The 20,614-nt window shown below is 41.3% G+C and overlaps 1 protein-coding gene across 2 annotated transcripts in view; it reads right to left on the bottom strand.

Annotated features, from left to right (window-relative positions):
- The window catches only part of LOC117391650 (transcription factor 4-like), a 49,706-nt gene that overhangs the window by 17,680 nt on the left and 11,412 nt on the right, over positions 1–20,614 (bottom strand). For both annotated transcript variants that reach the window (XM_033989510.2, XM_055231803.1), the window contains exons 2-6: positions 10,113–10,218; positions 9,880–10,034; positions 9,622–9,769; positions 9,388–9,458; positions 8,940–9,018 (exon numbers count right to left, since the gene is read on the bottom strand). In XM_033989510.2, coding sequence (XP_033845401.1) covers positions 8,940–9,018; positions 9,388–9,458; positions 9,622–9,769; positions 9,880–10,034; positions 10,113–10,218 — 559 coding nt within the window. The remainder of the gene's footprint in view (positions 1–8,939; positions 9,019–9,387; positions 9,459–9,621; positions 9,770–9,879; positions 10,035–10,112; positions 10,219–20,614) is intronic.

The following is a 20,614-nucleotide window of genomic DNA, read 5'->3' as shown; positions in this document are numbered from 1 at the left end:
TGCTCTGTGGACCATCCAGGATTTGAGCCTGTGTGTTTCAATCTATACTCCCTTCAAAATGCAATTAATGTGTACAAAGCACACTTTGGACTATTACAGCTAAGAGGAATGGTACAGTAAGTTGACTTTTTGATTATTTATTGTCAACAAATGCTAAAAGTGACATTGGAAGTATAATCAAATAAAAATATGCTAATATCTACACATTTTTAAGTAATTTACAGATACTGCAAATGCAGGCATACACAAAAAATAAATAGTGCGCACTGTCTAACTTCTTTTTACTTTTTACTTACTTTAAGCCTCACTCCAAGCACAACTCTAGAAATAATTAAAAACACAAGCAAAGAAATAGAATAAATAAGTTATTGCATGCTCTATAACTAACTATCTTTTTCACCTCAAGCACACCCAAGACACAACTTATAAAAAAAACAAACATAAATAAATAGAATACATGAATAATTATTGCAAGTTGTATATTCAGTTCTATATGTACTTCCATTGTGAGTGATTGCCTCAAAAGGTTGTGCAACAAAATATTAAGTTAAGGTTTCATGAGTTTATTTTTTTTTAAGCATTTTTTTAAGCATTAAGGTTGAAGCATGGTTGAAAAGCAATGTCTAACTTTCAACGGTTGAATTTCATAGAATTTGTATTTATTATTACTTTTGTCAGATTCAAGTTATTTCTGTGACCATTGTGAGTTTTTCTTTCATTAACTGAAGGGTACCAACAATTTTGGGCATGTGGGCATCAGACCGGTGCTGAATTACAGTGGGAAGTAAAAGCAGAGACAACAGTTCCCTTGTTTGGACGAGGGTGCTAAGTGGACAGTGGAGGTGGAATGGGGATCTCTAGCATCTCCTGGACAAATGGAGCTGGGTCTGGAATAGGCATGGGACAATAGTGAAGTTTATTGTCACAATTATCATGGCCAAAATAAGTGAGATTATATCACGATATTTATTGTTGCTGACAGTTTAAAAATGTTCTGGATATGAATAATTAAAAGCAGCACTTTTTGGCGCAAAGCACAGAATCACACTGTGAAATTATTCCACTGCTGAAGTCTTCAAGTGTGGGCTCATCTTGTCTACATCCTTGAGGATCCTGTTGCCAGTCCATATGTTGCCAGTTGCAAGCTTACACAATGCTGGTGTAGATTGACCAAAAAATAAAAGATACATTTTTAAAATGATTAATGCACTATATAGTATGCAGGACACTATATATAATTATAACAGTCACCTGGTTTCAACCATTTGCTTTTGTCCCTTGTCGTCTGCTGTGTGTGTGTAAACACAGAGGAAGCAGCATCGTCGTGATTGTGTATATCTTGGACATGGTTGATGACTGATATCCACTTTGCTAATCTTTCCTCTGGTGTTGTAGAAGCAGCAGCTGTCCAGGAGATGTTTTTAGCCATTTTTACCATCTTTTTGGAGATACCTGAAGAACAAAACTATTATATAAAACCAAACAGAAATTGAATTTAAAAACTCAGTTTATACTAATATTATTATTAATGGATTCGCGGGTGTCGGTTAGTGACTAATTTAGATTCCAGATTAATACCATGAGCATTCAGGAAAGCAAGGCTCGAGCTCAATGTGATAACTCCCTCCAACTTCATTACTCTGAAAATGCAATGCAATAATGTTTTCATGTTTTGTCATTACTGCACTATTATAGTTTATTTTAGGGATAAGTGCTGCGAATTAGCTGCAGCTATAAGAACTACGGTGCATGCATCAGGATGCTGTGTTACAATTATTCAATGTGTTTTGCATCCGTCCCGATTCAGATAAACAAAATACATTTTTACCTGAACTAGCTGCAAATCAATGATCCTCTGGCTTCTCAGACCCATCATAGAGTAACTCCCAAACTCTGGAATGTACTAACTAAAAGACGATCAGTATTTCAGACTAAATCAGAGTCAAAATCATAATCTATTCTAGTACCAGTGATGACCTAGAGCACGTGTCAAACTCAAGGCCCAGGAGCCAAATGTGGCCCGCCACGTCATTTTATGTGGCCCGCGAGAAGGTAAATAAAAAGGCATGACTGTCATTTTAAAATAAGTCTATACTGCTTTAATGTGCGCACTGACAATAAACTAATGAGACTTTTTTGCCCCTTTTGAGGCCCACAATTATCTCCCCAAGTTTCATGGCAATCGGACAATGTTGCGTCTTTTACGTGTATTGTAGGAGAAGCTATTGTGTGTAGTTTTTTTTGTAGTTTTTTTTTTGTTTTGTTCCTGTTTGGATTCTGCACCCGTGGTAACATTTTGAGCTCTCTTTGGCATTACCTGTGCGTGTCAAACATTTCTCAATGATTTTTTTTGGTGTCTTTGCGCCCCTGGTGTCCAACCATGCACCAAATGTATTCCCCAAATTTTGTCTGAATCCGATAATGTTTACATTTCACGTCTATGGTAGGGGGAAATATAGTGTTCATTTTGATTAAAATTAATGCTGCAATCTATTCATGACATAGTTCTGTATATGTGATGTGAATGTGAGCACTGTAGGGTAATGCCCGTGGTTGTGAGAGGACATCGAAAAAAAATTAAACAAAGGCGGCGTTCTACAGGCCAACGGCATGGAATTTGGAGAAAACATGGATGTTTTATGAAAACACATGTGTCTGGAAGTGGCATGTGAAATCTACACTCATTTGGACCAAAAACCTGGGACTAGATACATTTGAAAACACACAACAAAAAAAGTGGCGAATTTTCAATCCAATATGGTCGACTTCCTGTCCATCATATAGCAGTACTTCAATTCATTTTTATTCTTGTCTCACTGTGCTCTATCACTGTTCCGATTTTTGTGTGTGTATTCCAAAATTTACCAGCCTCGTCCCCCATAGGGGTGAAATTGTAGGTGGCGCCATCAAGCCGGTGGGCGTGGCACATTTTTGTGATGCCAAATTTATTAAATTTTTTGCCAAGCCGGTCAACCCTATACCCATATGTGGGACTTTTTGTGCATGTTCAGGGGGTGAAAACTGCGATAGTTTGGGCGGAAAAATAACAATAAGAAGAAACCCTGGCCATCACTGAGTGGCGAGGGCCACAATGTAACATATTTGTATACAACTATTCTTTTAAAATATTAGTAATTGGAGCTTTGACTTAAATCTCCTTAAGCACCTCTGACAAAACATTCAGTGAATCTTCAGGATCATATGTATAATCCTGTGGATCTGATGGAATATCCATTTTTGAGCTGTCTTCTAAAGGGTCCTCTGCTACAGTCTCTTCAAGATGGGGTCTTTCTGGCTTTTTATTGGCATTATCACATCACAAATATCACACAAGCTTGGCCTTTTCACAGGCCAAGTTTGTGTTGATGTGATAACTGTCATCAGGGGACATACCAACACCAACATCTGTGCACTGTGGGGTTGTCAGAGTTCCTATGTAAAAAAAAACAACAACAAAAAAACACTAGGATTTGACCCTAGGCAGGTCTTTCAGCCTAGGGTCTATACTCCAACCTCATATAAGAAAACAGAGTACTATTCATCTCTTTACCTCTTTATAGTATCTGCACATAGTATGAATGTTTACATACCTATACTCCTAAAATGAGGCTGCAGGGTTTTGACAGAGAGCTGTGTCCCTGTTGTGCACGTTGTTATTATTTCTGTCTGGCAGGACCGTTGTAGGAAACGATGGCTGGTGTGCACTGGAAGTCCTCTAAACAACAACATGTTAATTGTGCAATATATGATCAGTAAGCAACATTCCCTTAGTAGCCATTAGGTATTCTGTTTTAAAGTTAGAAGTGTTTGTTATCCACTATATTTAGATATACACATCATAAAATCAAAACAGAGGACTAAAACGAACCTTGCCTGCCTATGCTATTATTACTAGACGTTAAACGCAATACCAAACTAGCTAAATAAAGTATTTGAGCTAAATATGTGATATAGCAGTCGCTTGACTGGTTTACAAAGGCACTCTCTAATAGGAATATTTACACGTTTGTATAGCTACTCATAGCGTTGCCATCCTCTCCATTGAAAATGCACTGAATATTTTCCACCTAGCCTGTGATAACGTGCTGGCTCCTAAAGACCAGTGTTTATTCTTCCTAGTGGTTTGTTACACATTAAAACAAATTTTAAATACCAAACAATACAAAATCCACCTCTGTGACCAAATAGCCTGTGCGCATGTAAACAAGTAATTAGCCCAGCGAGCTACAAGCTACAGCTAACTAACCTTTTAGCATTTTTAGGTGGAAGATAATGAAATGAAAATACAAAATGTGCAATTATCAATTCCGTAATGAACACAAAAAGTCAGAGGGACTTGTTGCAGTCAGAAATACAAACAACACAGTGGCAAACAGCATTATTCAAAGCTAATGCTAAAGTCAAAGTCATATAAATCACAACGTCACATCAACATATACAATACCATTTAGCATTATTTTAGTGTAGTTTTTTACTTACCTCATCAAGTGGATAAATAGACGGAAATGATCCTTCTATTAAATGGAGCCTTACGGCAAATCTGTTGCTACACTGGTGCAGATTTGAGAAACATTCCTCCTTGAAGTGGTGTGCACATACAAAAAGTGTCGGACATGTTTGTAAGTACATTTCCCCGAAAAATAAACGTTATCCAAGTGTGACTAGAGGCCTTTGTACCACATTTTCTTCATCACGTTGAGCTTGGACTACAAACCAGAGAGTTAATACAGACCGTGTAGATCCAGGAAAAGGTATCCAAGAGCTAAAAATGTTGATTTAGTTTAATATGTGTTTTTTAAAGAGTACATGTCTTTTGATCTTCATAAAAGATAAACTTACTAAAACACTAATCAACAAGTCTGATTTTGTATGTATTTAACTGAAAACAGCACTATGAATTCAAAACAACACTGGCTCAACCTGTTCAAAACTCTTCTTAGTTGCTTTTCACTGTAGCAAGCATCCTTTCAGAAAAAAAATCACAAGTATAGGGCTGTGGGCGGGGCTAACGGGGTAGGTGAAGAAAGATCTCCATTGAAGCATAATAGAGAATTACTCATACATCCATGTTTAAAGCAAAATACAACTTCAAGTAAGACTATTGTCACATTCAGGGGGGTAGAGTAGCCAAACATTGTTCTCAAGAGTAACAGTACCTCAAAATAATATCACTCAAGTTGAAATACAAAGTAGTGGTCCAAGAAATGACTCAAGTAAGAGTGAAAAAGTATTTGAGAAAACTACTACTCAAGTGAGAGTAAATTAAGGAGTAACTGTCTGGACATAACATCTGATTTATAATTTGAACTTGTCATTTGAAGGACAAAACATTAAATCATTCACAGAATCTGGTATTTTCAAAACACAGAAACAAAATCTAGAAAAACTAAATCCTATCTGAAGTAGCAGTGCAAGAAACAAAGACGTTCAAATCATTTCATATTGTCAATATAAACCTTTTGTCACTGGGAGACTTACTTACAGTGGGAAGAGTAACCAAACCTTTTGCTGAGGTAAGAGTACTGTTATTTCAATTAAAATATTACTCAAGTAGGAGTAAAAGTATGTGTTAAGAGAAATTCAATTTCTGAGCTGGCAGTGAGTGCCCTCAGTATACAGTATGCTGCTAGAAAAGTACTCTGAAAAGTAAAATTACTTATGCAAATCTAACTGAGTGAAGGTCCTGTATTACACAAAATTAACTCATGTGAGCTTTAAGCCATGTTAGAATGCTGTTACATCCTCAAAAGCATACCTGGAGTTGTGTTTTGTTTCATTCACACGTTTGGGTCTCTCTATATCTCAAAATGTTAGCTTCCACCTTGTGATATCATGTAGTGGTAGTTTTAAAATTAACAGCTACCTTTTACCTAACTTAGTAAAGATTGAAAATTCCAAGGCTGAAATGGTCCAAATGATTCTAATGAAGGTGTATGGAGTATAAACCACAGTGGAACACAAGGTGGAACAGTGTTGAGAGAAAAACTCACCCAAAATATGCAGGGTTTGTGTGTTAAACATGTGCGAATGAAAGAGAACACAATTCCAGTAAGGAGGTATGTTTGTGATGAGGAAACAACATTATCACATAGACCGGAAAATAGCGTAATATGGGCCCTAAAAGATCATAAATACATTTTGCATGCTTCTTTTAATGTTGTTGTTTCTTAAGGCCGTAATATTGTATCATTGCCCTGCTGTATCGTGTATGACATTTAGTTGCGTGCTAATTGTAGGCTCTGTTTTTCTCAGTGAGCGTGGGAGAAGCCTTAGACCCACCTCTGATCACTCTCTCCTCTTCTGGCCCTCTATCTCAGGCTGCTTGTGTTCACACAGGCACATTTACATATGCTAATATCTAAGTACAAAGTAATAATACATTCAGGTATGCTCATTCAGTGCAGATCATTTTCACCTTTTTAATACATTTTCACACCACATCAAAAAGGACTTACAGCTGCCAGCACTTTATGTGCTGTCCTGGATATACAGATTTGTTATATCCTTCACCACAAATGGTCTACTTCACCTTTACCTCTAGTTGCCTCTAGGGGTGGTTAATATGTATATAGTATCTACAGTCTTACAGTATTCACCTTATTCCGTGGGCATCACTATCATCATTCAGGTTGTAGTATTTTGAGTGGGGCTGTTGATCTTGACAGCAAAATTCTGTATGGACTATAGCCATTTTAAATCCTCCCAGAGAATCGGTGCAGTGTTGACTTGTGGGTGAATAAGAACATTGAACGTTTTGCACAAACAACCTACTTTATATCATATTTCAGTGGCAAAACTTTTCTCGAATTCCCCTTAAAATGAATAGGAAAAAAGTGCAGTTTAGTACCATTTAGAAGTTAAAGTGGGCGAGGCAGAATAAGATCAGTGTGTTCTACAAATGTAACTAAAGCTACAATGCTGTGAAAAAGTATTTGCCCCCTTACTGATTATCTGCACCTTTGTCACTCTTAGCCATTTCAGATCAAGCAAACTTAAAAATTAAACAAAGATAGCTCATAACTGGCAATGAGTCTTTAACATTGCTGTGGAGGAATTTTGGCCCACTCTTTTTTGCAGAATTGTTTTAAATCAGCCACTTTAGAGGGTTTCCAAGCATGAGCCGCATTTTTAAGGTCATGCCACAGCATGTCTATTGGGTTCAGGTCTGGACTTTGATTAGGCCAGTCCAAGACCCTTATTTTGTTTTGACTTGCTGGTGTGCTTTGGGTCATTGTCTTGCTGCAGAACCCAAGTGCGCTTCAGCTTAAGGTCACAAACTGATGGCCGGATATTCTCCTTGAAGATTTCTTGGTAAAGAGCAGAGTTCATGGTTCCTTCAATCACAGCAAGTCGTCCAGGTCCTGAAGCAGCAAAGCAGCCCTAAACCATGATGCTACCACCATGTTTCCCTGTTGGCAAGATGTTCTTTTTATCAAATGCTGTGTTCATTTTACACCAGATGTAACAGAATGCACTCCTTCCAAAATGTTCAACTTTTGTTTCATCAGTCCACAGAATATTGTCCTGAAAGCTGTGTGCAAGATGTTTTTTGGCAAAACTGAGACAAGCCTTTATGTTCTTTTTTGTCAGCAGTGGCTATCGCCTTGCATGTCATTTTTGCTTGGTCTCTTTCTTATGGTTGAGTAATGAACAGTGACCTTTACTTTTGTGACCTCTCGGATCAGTCATCGCCGTGCTCTTGTAATTTTTGTAAGCCGACCACTGGGAAGGTTCACCACTGTACTTTGCTTTCTCCATTTGTGGATAATGGCTCCAAAAGATTGAGAAATGGCTTTGTAACCTTTTCAAGACTGAGACATGTCACTTACTTTTCTTCTTATCTGCACCTGAATTTCTTTGGATTGGGGCAGGTCTTAGGTTCAATATGGCCTAATTCACCTTGTCAGACAGGTTCCAATTAAGTGATCTCTTGATTTGAAAGGTCTGGCGGCAATCAGGCCTGGGTGTGGCTATGAAATTGAAGCTTTCTACAATGATATCACAGTCCTTTAACAAGGAGATGTAGGCTTGGATAGTATGTTTCTCTTAACAAATAAAGTCATAACAGAAAAACTGCATTTTATGTTTACTTGGATTGTCATTGCTTAATATTTAAATTAGTTTGATCATCTGAAACAGTTAAGTGTGACACACATGCAAAAAAGTAAGGAATCAGGAAAGGAGAAAATACGTTTTCACAGCACTGTATCTGCTGTTTCTTAATGCTTACTCCTTGACTGTGATTGGCTAAGTCCACCTGTCACTCATTCAGAGCATGACAGAGGATGACCAATAGGAGAAGTGGGTGGTGGAAAGAGTTTGCTTTTCACTATAGAGCTGCATTCAACAAAAATCATGGAATCACAATATGGCCATAATCATCATGACGAGATCACACATAGATTTTTCTCACTGTATCACCCAGCCCTAACTGCCTCATTCTTTGACGTTGTGGTGAAAAGAATGTGAATGTGTGTCCTTGATGTAAAGCACATTGAATGCCTTGAAAGGTAGAAAAGCACTATGGAAATGTAACCATTTGTCCTACTGTTTGATAAGTCTACTAAAAAGGGGGTGTGGCAAAAGCTCACTTTACTTATCTCTGTGTATCTGACCCAAACTGCAAGATTACACCTGCAAGGGAATTCATGATAAAACTACTTATGAAGAACAAACACTAGGAATGTATGTAATTGTATAAAGACAGATTCAACTTTTTTACATATCAATAAAAAAACAAAACACTTTCAACTCACTCACTAGCTTCTCCTTTTTGCAAATGTCCCATATACATCTCTATATTCTAAATGAAATGATCAGTTGACTAATGCAGATTTTGGTCGACTAAGACACCATCAACCAGCTAATCAACTGAATGACTATAGGCATACAGTCCTATTAGATACATGGTTAAGTGGTTGGTGGGAGAGGAGTCTTACCTGTAAGTGTGGGCGGAGATCCAACTGGGGTAGAGGGGTTTGACGAAAAGCTGTTGTTTGTGTGGTCTGGAGAATAAATCTGTCAATCAAATAAGACACATACAACAACAAAAACAACAGTGATAATAAAAATAATAATAATGAAAAGTTCATCAAATCAGTGAATGCTTTCTGAAACCTTATGCTGCCATATGACTTGTTTAGAAGATTCTGGGATTGATATTTTTTGATGAAAATGTGTACATACATTTTAGAGGGCTATACAAAACAGGTAGAGGCAGGTGTGTGTATGTTCATGTATGGATTTACATGAAAGATCTCTAGTCTACAGAACATGGCGGAATTGACATGTTTTGAAGTAAACCAAACAGGACACTGCCATGACCTACTCTCCCTGATGGGCAGATGTGGTATATTATAAGCATATTGGTTTTACTGGTGTACTTACTGAAGCAAGTGCTTTTCCTAAGGCATCTCCGGTCTGAGAGCTGCTGGCTGCTCCACTCTGGGCACGATTCACTAAAAACAGTTATAAATGGGTTATTGTTTCTACTTTTGAGGAGCACACAGTAACTCTTTGGATTTCTTATGTTTACATGGAAAGTTCACTATTTTAATATCATTGAGATACTGCCACAAAGTTAATGGGTGTGCACTGCTAACTACATGGCATGAGCCCTACCCATGATGGAGTCTGTTCCGTTGGTGTTGGAGGTGCAGGATGCTGTGCTGTAGTGACTGCCCCCTCCAGATGAGCTGCTCCCCCTGTGGAAGCTGGTCATTGGAGGCAGACTGGAGCTGAGGTCTGCTGACGAGTGAGGCGGGTAATTCTGATACACATTTTACATGGTTAATTGATTCTAAAAAGTACAATTAGCTGCTATAGTGGATTTGAGAAGTGCATTTCAAATACTGATCAAATTAAATAATCAGTGCTCACCAATCTGTCATGGGGGTGGATCCCACAATAAGAGGAGCTTTGAGAGGGGGTGTGGCCAGAGGTGCCTCCCCCAAGCATATTGCCATGGTAACCACCATGCTGGGACATACTGCTACTGCTGCTGCTGCTCCAAGGGTCACTGCTGTGGTGGCCATCTAATAAAAAGACTACAATCGTCAAAATATGGGCTGACATTTTTTGCAACAATGTTTACTGGTGAGGTGTGTTCATACCTGGCATAAAGAAGGAACCAGGGAACCCAGTGGTGGGGGGCTTTGAACTGGGGTATCCTGGCGAGTCCCTGTTGTAGTCAGCTGAACTGGCAGAGGGGGCGTATACCTGCACACATAATACACAGCTTTAATCATCTGATAACAGAATGTTTATAAGGTTTGTAAGGGGATTTACAGTTCCATTTGTATCCAGCTGCACAAAACACTCAGAGTCAGAGTGAAGCATCCAGTACCACAAGCAGACTCCCAGAGACACGGCTGCATTCCATTCCACTGCAGAGTGAGTGTAGCGTGTGAACACTGAGCCATGAGAAGCTAACACATGCACAGCAGCTGTCGCTCTCTCTCTATGTCACGTGATCCTAAGCTGACCTTTGACCCATGTGCTTCAAAAACACACAGTGTACAATGGATTAAAGATAAACAACACAAACAGCTATGTGATAAAGCAAAGGACTCTCAATCAGCACTGACTGACCACAGAACATACGATAGCACACAGTAGTATCAGGTGATACTGTGACTGCCTCAATGACAAGTAGTAAACTACAGTTTTGTTTTGGGTGAAAAGGATGATGAAGAGAGACAAATAACGGTGGACTGTTCCTCAGACAGATGAGACTATTCTACACAGACACATAATAATAGCTTACACTTGTAATGCGCTTTTTCAAAGTGCTACACTATAGTCATTATTCATTCATTTCCACACTTGGTGATGGTAAGCCAATCTGCGCCATCGGTCCCTCCGACCACCACCTATCATTCGCGCACACACTTTCATACTAGACAATGTGGGTGAAGAGTCTTGCCTAAGGACACAACGACAGAACTTGGTCTGAGCGGGACTTGATCCTCCGACCTTCGGGTTGGGGGACCAACACTCTAACCACTGAGCCACTGTCGCCCAGATGAGACTATTACACAGAGACAGATGGGGCTATTTCATAGGTAGATGGGCAGACAGACAGGACTATCTCACAGATAGACAGATAGACATGACTATTCTACAGGCAGACAGGACTATTCTACAGACAGATGAGATTCCAAAGACAGACAGGACTATGCCACAAACAGACAGCTGTGACTATTCAACAGACAGCTGAGAATACTCCAGACAGACATCGCTATTCCACAAACAGACAGGACAATGCCACAGACAGACAGGACAATTCTACAGATAATTCTACAGTCTATCTGTTCCACAGATAGACAAATGGGGCTGTTCCACACACAGATTTGTACTGCTCCACAATAGTGCTGTCAAATACATCAATAACCAGACACTAAACGACTACTATATATTTAAAAAAAAACACACAAAAAAAACACTATTATTTTGTTAGGGGAAAAACTGTTCTGCTTACAATAGTGGTATCGAGCATCATACTTTTTCTTTGTATCAAAAGCAAGTTTGAAATGTATTACGGCAAGACTTTTCCACATGGTGTCCAATATCACATCTGTAAATGACTACAGACCTGTGGCACTTACCTCCATCTCTGCCAATTGCCTGGAAAGACTGGTCATCAAAGTTGCAAGACCACCATCACTCGACCCATACCAGTTTGCACATAAAGAGAACAGGTCAACAGAGGACACCATCCCCATTGTGCGCCACACACTAGTGGAGCACCTGGAAAATAAGAAGACCTATGCAAAGCTCCTCAATCTTCAGTCCAAACTACACCATTTTGGACTTTTTAACAAACCGCGCACAGTGTCAGGTTGGACAAACACACCCTGCCCACCCTTTTGATCAACCCGGGAGCCTTCCAAGGGTGTGTGCTGAGCCCACGGCTATACACTCTGTTCACACATGACTACTTTGTCTCTTTCTCCTCCAATCTCATTTTCAAATTCATCAGCAACACCACAGTGCTTGAAATCATCAATGACAATGAGACTACAGGAACAAGGTGCAATATCTGGCATTATGGTGTCATGGCAATAACCTGCTCCTAAACATCTAGAAGACCAAGGAGATTCCGCAAAAATGGACAAAACAATGGTTGGTAGAGAGGGTGACCAACTTTAAATGACTGGGAATGACCGTAACTGAGTACCTGTCATGAAGCATTCACAATGCCTCAACTGTGGAGAAAGTCCAACAATGCCTCTATTACCTAAGGAAACTGAGGAGCACCAACATCCTCAGACTACTGATGGTGAACTTCTACAGCTGTGCCATCAGTAGTGTTCTGACATTATTTTGGATTACTAGTGTGTTTCTCCAGCTGCACTAAGGCCAACCAGCAGGCACTCCAGCGGATGGTGAAAACAGCAGGGAAAAACACTTAAGACAACTGTCGCAGAAATCAGTATCATCCACAACACTCACTGTCTAAGGAGAGTGCACAACATCCTGTGTGACCGGCACCACTCTGCTCATCAATTTTTCCATCTGTTGCTCTCAGGGAGAAGGTAGAGGTCCATACAGGACAGAACAACCAGAATGACCAACAGCCTTTATTCTCAGGCTGTATGGGTCTCTGCCCCCCTCCCATGGATAATAATCACATCCAACAATATGATAACATTGAACTGGACTTGCATTGTTGCATAATGACATAATAACTTCACATATCTGACAGTATGTTCCTCTGATGCACTTTACTGTTGATGCCCTTTATACTGCTGCTAAGACTGTTACTGTTTATCACATATGTGCTGCACTAAATGCCACAATTGTGCTAATGTTTACAGTGGGGTTATTTATGGATGGGCTCTTGCACCTTTTGTATTGGACTTTACACCAAAACTATGTAGTCTTTGATGCTCTACACATAATTTAATTGTTCTCTCTCTGACATCCATCCATTTCTGTCCGCTTTATCTGGGGCTGGGTTGCTGTTGATTGACCGGTAAATCGAGAGCTTTGCCTTTCGACTCAGCTCCTTCTTTACCACAACAGTCCAATACAGCAACTGCAGACCCTGCACCGACCCACCTGTCAATCTTACACTCCATCCTTCCCTCACTCGTGAACAAGATCCCGAAATACTTGAACTCCTCCACTTGAGGCAAGGACTCTCCACCAACCCAGAGACGGCAAGCCATCTTTTTCCAGTCGAGAACCATGGCCTCGGATTAAGAGGAGCTGATTTTCATCCCAGCAGCTTCACATTCGGCCCAGTGCATGTTGCAGGTCCTAATTTGAAGACACCAGCCGCAAACAGCAGAGATGAGATCCTGTGGTTCCCAAAGCGGACCTCCTCTGGCCCCTGACTGCGAAATTTTGTCCATAAAAACAATGAACAGAACCAGTGACAAAGGGCAGGCCTGGCAGAGTCCAACATGCCCTGGGAACAGGTCTGACTTACTACCAGCAATATAAACACAGCTCCTGCTCCAGTCATAGAGGGACCGAACAGTTCTTAGCAAAGGACCCTGGACCCCATATTCCCAGAGCACCTTCCACTGAATACCACAAGGGACACAGTCCCTCACAGTTAGTTGGGCAAACTCACATGAACCCTTGAGCACCTGATGGAGCCTATAGAGCTGGTGCAGTGTTCCGTGGCCGGGACAAAAACCACACTGCTCCTCCTGAATCTGAGGTTCGACTATCGGTCGGATTCTCTTCTCCAGCCTCCCTGGAATAGACCTTACCAGGGAGGCTGAAGAATCTGATTCCCCCGCAGTTGGAAAACACTCTCCGGTTGCCATCTTAAACAGAGGGACTACCACCCCGGTCTGCCAATCGGGAGTGACTGTCCCCTACTGCCACGCATGTTGCAAAGATGTGTCAACCAAGACAGCCCCACAACATCCAGAGGCTTAAGCTACTCAGGATGGAACATGACAACAGGACACCATAGGCCAGAGGTTGATAATCAACTTTGTTGATGAGTCACCTGACCTCTGGCCACATGTCTTGGACACTTGGGTGAAGAGAAGGGCAGTTGGATCCACTGGCAGAGGAGAAAGCCAGCCAGAAACTGGCAGCCAAGCATATCGTGAGAATCTGTTGGGAACGTCTGACAGAGCCCTCTGTCAGAGGGACCTTCAACTCACACCTCTGAGAGCTTCTCCCCTATTTCAGGGGAGGTTGGAGACATTGAGTCCAAGTGGAGCATTTTCTCCACCTCCATCATCAATGCGGCTGCTCGTGGCGGTAGCGAACCCGGTGGTGGACACTGGAAGGGATGTCATCAGGCTGAAGAAGGAGTCCTATCAAGCCATGTTGGCTTGTGGGACTCATGAGGCAACTGACAAATACCGATGGACCAAGTGTGCCGCAGCATGTGCAGTTGCAGAGACAAAAACTCCGGGTTGGGAGGGGTTCAGGGAGGCCATGGAGGAGGAATATTCTGTTTTCTATGACAATGACAATAAAATCTTGAATCTTGTTCCAGACACTGGTGGGCTATTCCATAATCAGAGAGCTGGGGACTGTTCAGACTATGTGTGTGTGTCAGTGTACAGTGTGACTTGCATGACTTATGTGTTGCCTTTAGTTACTTTGTTCACTTAAAGCTAGAACATACTAAAGTTTGCAATTCAAATTAGTCTGAGTATGAATAATTGTGAGCAAAACTGTATGCATTCTCAATACGGTGTTCCTCCCCCTCCCCTCCTGCTGTGTACACAGAGTGAACAGCCTTTATTCCAAACAGATGTGGGACTGAAGCGCTCTCACGACACTCGGCTGCACCTGTGCCGGCCGCTGCATTCCTCTCTTTCTCAATCACTTTTCACTCACAGCTTCCGCTTTCCAGAGCCCTTCTAAACGTCAGCACTCAGCTCCATATGAAGCACTCCAAGACATGAGCCTGGCACTTCAACACTACACACACGTAGTGTTACCAAAGGTATGCTTCCAATGATATTACCTGATACTGGAGTGAATTGTTGCTGAGCTTTAAATCATGTTGCTAATTATAAAGAATTTCTGTCATGGGGACCAGATTTTTGTGCCCATAAGAGGCACATCCTTGTGATGTGAGTGTGTAAAAACCCATTCTGACATGCATTTCTGTGCATCTGTAGAATGTGTGCTGGAAAAGCCCACATTTCTTCACTGTGTGGATTTTCATAGACTTGAATGTGAACATAGAATCAAACATGTGATCCAGACTGCTTCATGGTCTGTTGTTTTGTTATCAGACTGTAGCTATAGACTATAGTTATGTTATTATAATTTAAGTCTTCAGTATATAACATAATATATATATATATATATATATATATAATATAATATATTTCAGGACAATGCTGCTGTTTTTATTCCAAATACAATACAATTAATTTAAAAAGTCATAATAAATTATACAAAATTCCATGTATCCATCATAAAAGGCAGATTTAGCTGGGCACTGGTGCTAGCCCACAATCCCTCAGTGTTTGATGGGGGCTGACTGCTCTTCACTTGTGGCCCATTTGAAGTGTGAGCCAGTGCAGGGGCAGACGGGAACTCTTCCCAGCTGCAAACCGCCTTTGAGCTGCACTTTTACACAGGCCTGAGCTCTCTAAAGGTTCATTACAGCACCAATTGGAAACACATGCGGCAGACTACAGCACAGCGGAAGAACCCCAAACCCAACCTGCAATTGTCCTAATGCAGACCAGATGAAGTCACAGCCGCTAATGGGGAACACGTGAGCAAAGTAAAGACTGAAAATGAAAAGAAAACTCTATATTCTGCACCCTTTCGATATGTGTAATGCCCTCTTAAATAAACACGGATTCAAGCAAGAATAGTTTTATTACAGAACAACCGCTAAAGTACTCTCCAACTACCGAGGAAAGTGACAAATGCAACACTCCTTATGGTTCCCAAAACAGCAAGGAAAGCCAGATGCAAGTGTGTGCGTGTGTGTGTGTGTACATTAAGGTTGTCAAAAGTATCAAAAATCTTATACTAATCAGCAGTAAAAAGTTGCATTCACATGAACCTTTCCTGAATAACTTTTGAATAATCTTGAGCTGTATTTGAAGTATAAGACCACATAGACTAACGGACGAGGGATTACATAGATATAAGGCCACATGGTAATATAAACAGTACGAAAAAGGACTATGATTTAAATTTGAAACTCACATTCTATTGTCTAAAGAAAGAGTTTTTATTTTTTTTATTATCCTTGTGGTATTGGAATCAGTATCAATTCTATCCCTTAGTATTGAAATCATGGCAACAGTATGAGGAAGTGAAGTGCCAATCTGCACCATTGACCCCTCCGACCACCATTAGCCACTCACCACATTCACACATGGGGACAATGAAGTGTCTCAGATACAAACATGCTGACAGTCCATAAGCTTGGGGTCTTCAATATGTAGTTTAGAAACATATTGAATAATTTTGCAGGCACAACAAGAGGGTGGGAATTGGACAATAGTTTCACCTTAAATGCATACGCAGCAACCACACACAACAGCCAGAATGTCAGAATCACAAGTAGAACCACATTTCATGTCAGTCCTACCTCCATTTTTCAACAATCTGAAAGCTCAGTACATGCTTTGAATACATTATGAAAGCACTGACACCACCATGTCAAAGTCAAAAAGAGTCATGCAATAAGTTCCATGTATCCATCATAAAAGGCAGACCAAGAAAAAGGATTTATGGCCATTAACTATCTGGAGTTTTTAAAAAACGTTTTACATATTTTGAACTACTAATAATATAATTCTTTATGTGCTTCCTAAAGGTAATAATCCAAAGTTGCCATGTAAAGAGCTTTCATGTGTCTATGAGGAGTGATTGAGATTCTACGTAATGTATGTATGTATGTTCTGAATAAGTACAGAGGAAAGGAGCAAATATTTGCCTTTAATGTGGAAGCAGAGTCTGGCAGCCATCAGGAGCCTATCATCTGGCTGGGGCCTGGTTGTCATGACAACGGCGGGGCCCCAAGCCAGAGCTGGGACAGGAGTGATAGAAGATGGCCGCCGCGGGATGCCTTGGCTGCGAGTTGCTCTGAGCCCCGTTGCCGAAGCGATGTTGGCACACAGCCTGGTTCTGTCGCTAAGTGTCAAAGCCGTTGTTATGGTAACACAGGATCCAAGCTAGGGTGCAAGGGTGGAACTGAAGACAACAGTCAACACTTTGATTACTCTGAGGAATCACCTGGGCCTGGGAATAAGACGTGGTATTCAGAAAATATCACTATAGTAGATTTCAAATCTAAGTGTTTTAATGTAGGTAATAAATTATAAACAAAAATAAACACATGTTTTTTTATTGTGTCTTTCAATAGTGTCACAGTATTTCAATGCGATACAGTTTTCAAACACCCAAATCACAACAAAGTTCACGTCACAGATCTTCGGAACAGTTTAACTAACAGAAAAAGTTAGAAAATCACCGACCAATAAAAAAAACACATTGACCAATAATCACTAAAGCAGGATGCAGTACAGACCATAGGCTAATACAGCTGAAGTCTAATATAGACCTAAGTCTAATACAGGCTCTAGTCTAATACAGCTGTAGTGTAATACGCACCATAGTCTAATACAGACCATGGTCTAATACGGCTGTAGTTTAAATCAGGTCATAGTGTAATACAGACTATAATCTAATACAGACCGTGGTTTAATACAGACATAGTCTAATACAGCTGTAGTCTAATGTTGACCGCAGTCAAATATAGGCCGTAGTCTAATACAGATCGTAGCCTAATTCAGGCCGTGGTCTAATGCAGACTGTAATTTCTGAAATTTTCATCTTAGGTGCATGTCCACTGTGAGACACATAATCTAAAAAAATTTGGAAATCACATTGTATGATTTTTTTTAAATAATGTATTTGTATGTTACTGCTGCAAATAAGTATTTGAACACTTGTCTATCAGCTAGAATTCTGACCCACAAAGACCTGTTAGTCCACCTTTAAAAAGTCCACCTCCACTCCACTTATTATTTTAAATTAGAAGAGCCTGTTTGAGGTCGTTAGCTGCATAAAGACACCTGTCCACCCCATACAATCAGTAAGACTCCAACTACTAACATGGCAAAGACCAAAGAACTGTCAAAATGCACAAGAGACAAAATTGTAGACCTCCACAAGGCTGGAAAGGGTTACGGGGCAATTGCCAAACAGCTTGGTAAAAAAGATCCACTGCTGGAGCAATTATTAGAAAATGGAAGAAGCTAAACATGACTGTCAATCTCCCTCGAACTGGGGCTCCATGCAAGATCTCACCTCATAGGGTCTCAATGATCCTAAGAAAGGTGAGGAATCAACCCAGAACTACACGGGAGGAGCTGGTCAATGACCTGAAAAGAGCTGGGACCACCGTTTCTAAGGTTACTTTTAGTAATACACTAAGACGTCATGGTTTAAAATCATGCATGGCACGGAAGGTTCCCCTGCTTAAACCAGCGCATGTCCAGGCCCGTCTTAAGTTTGCCAGTGACCATTTGGATGATCCAGAGGAGTCATGGTAGAAAGTCATGTGGTCAGATGAGACCAAAATAGAACTTTTTGGTCGTGATTCCACTCACCGTGTTTGGAGGAAGAAGAATGATGAGTACCATCCAAAGACCACCATCCCTACTGTGAAGCATGGGGGTGGAAACATCATGCTTTGGGGGTGTTTTTCTGCACATGGGACAGGATGACTGCACTGTATTAAGGAGAGGATGACCGGGGCCATGTATTGTGAGATTTTGGGGAACAACCTCCTTCCCTCAGTTAGAGCATTGAAGATGGGTCGTGGCTGGGTCTTCCAACATGACAATGACCTGAAGCACAGCCAGGATAACCAAGGAGTGGCTCCGTAAGAAGCATATCAAGGTTCTGGAGTGGCCTAGCCAGTCTCCAGACCTAAATCCAATAGAAAATCTTTTGAAGGAGCTCAAACTCCATGTTTCTCAGCGACAGCCTAGAAACCTGACTGATCTAGAGAAGATCTGTGTGGAGGAGTGGGCCAAAATCCCTCCTGCAGTGTGTGCAAACCTGGTGAAAAACTACAGGAAATGTTTGATCTCTGTAATTGCAAACAAAGGCTACTGTACCAAATATTAACATTGATTTTTTAGATTATATCTCTCACCGTGGACATGCACCTAAGATGAAAATTTCAGACCCCTCTAAGTGGGAGAACTTGCAAAATCACAGGGTGTTCAAATATTTATTTACCTCACTGTATGTAGCCTAATATAGACCGTAGTCTAATACAGACTGTGGTCTAATAGAGACTTTAATATAATACAGACCGTAGTCTAATACAGTCCATAGTGTAATACAGAGCGTAGTCTAATACAGGTCATAGCCTAATACAGACAATAGTCTAATACAGTAGTAGTCTCATACAGACCGTTGTCTAATATAGACCGTAGTCTAATACAGATGTAGTCTAACACAGGCTTTAGTCTAATAAAGGCCGTAGTCTAACACAGGCTTTAGTCTAATAAAGGCCGTAGTCTAACACAAGCCATAGTCTAATACAGACTGTAGTCTAATACAGGCCTCAGTCTATTACAGGCTGTAGTATAACACAGACTGTAGTACACAGCGTTGGGAATGACACCAATTAAGTATACTGCCATTACTTTTACCAGAAATAAGTAATTTAATTACTTTTTCCTCTAGTATAACGTCATTAAAAGTTATGTCAACATAACAGGGCTCATTATTTTACTGTGGGATTAGAGACAGCCCCTCCTTGAACTGCCACCTTAACATGGTGGAAAGGTTTGAGCACCCAAATGATCCTGGGAGCTATGTTGTCGGGGACTTCATGCCCCTGGTAGGGTCACCCATGGCCAACAGGTCCAGGGGGACGTGTCAGACTAAGCGGTTCAAAAGCCTTCCATGATGAGTAAATGACCAAGGCCAGTCACGTCGCCCGGACTGGTGTTATCAGGGCGCCAGCAAGCAAGGAGATCTGGGCAGGATTGTAGGCGAGGGCCTCGACGACCGGATCTCCGGACATGGAGACTGGCTCTGGGGACAAAGAATGCCACCTCACTGGGGGGAAAAGAGGCTGAGCTTGAGTGGGAGGTTGAGCCTTACCGGCTAGCACAGCTTGGGCTCTGGAACCCAACTCCTTAAGAGGGGCTGGACTCTCCTTTTCTCTGGTGTTGCCCGCATGGAGAAGCGGCGAGCTGGTGTGGGCTTGCTTACTGCCCCACAACTCAGGCTCCTCGTGTTGGAGTTCACCCCAATGAATGAGAGGGTCACGTACCTGCGTCTTCGGGTTGGGGACAAGTCTCTCACTGTTGCAGTCCCTGGGAGGGGTACTAGACAGTGCACCGACCGAGGACTCCTTCTAGGGGACTTCAGTGCCGATGTGGGTAATGACAGTGACACTTGGAGGGCCCTGACCCGGAAGAATGGCCTCCCTGATCTGAACCTAAGTGGTGCTCTGTTATTGGACATCTGTGCGAGCCACAGTTTGTCTATAATGAACACAAAGGTGTCCATCAGTGCACGTGGCGCCAGGAGGCCCTTGGTCAGAGCTCGATGGTCGACTTGTCATGTCATCTGACCTCCGGCTGTGTGTCTTGGACACTCGGGTGAAGAGAGAGGCAGAGCTGTCAACCGA

Source organism: Periophthalmus magnuspinnatus, chromosome 23 (genome assembly GCF_009829125.3).
Source record: "Periophthalmus magnuspinnatus isolate fPerMag1 chromosome 23, fPerMag1.2.pri, whole genome shotgun sequence".
In the NCBI taxonomy this organism is placed as follows: Eukaryota; Metazoa; Chordata; class Actinopteri; order Gobiiformes; family Gobiidae; genus Periophthalmus; species Periophthalmus magnuspinnatus.
The sequence above is the reverse complement of the archived record's forward strand: the minus strand, read 5'-3'. Positions and strand labels throughout refer to the sequence as shown.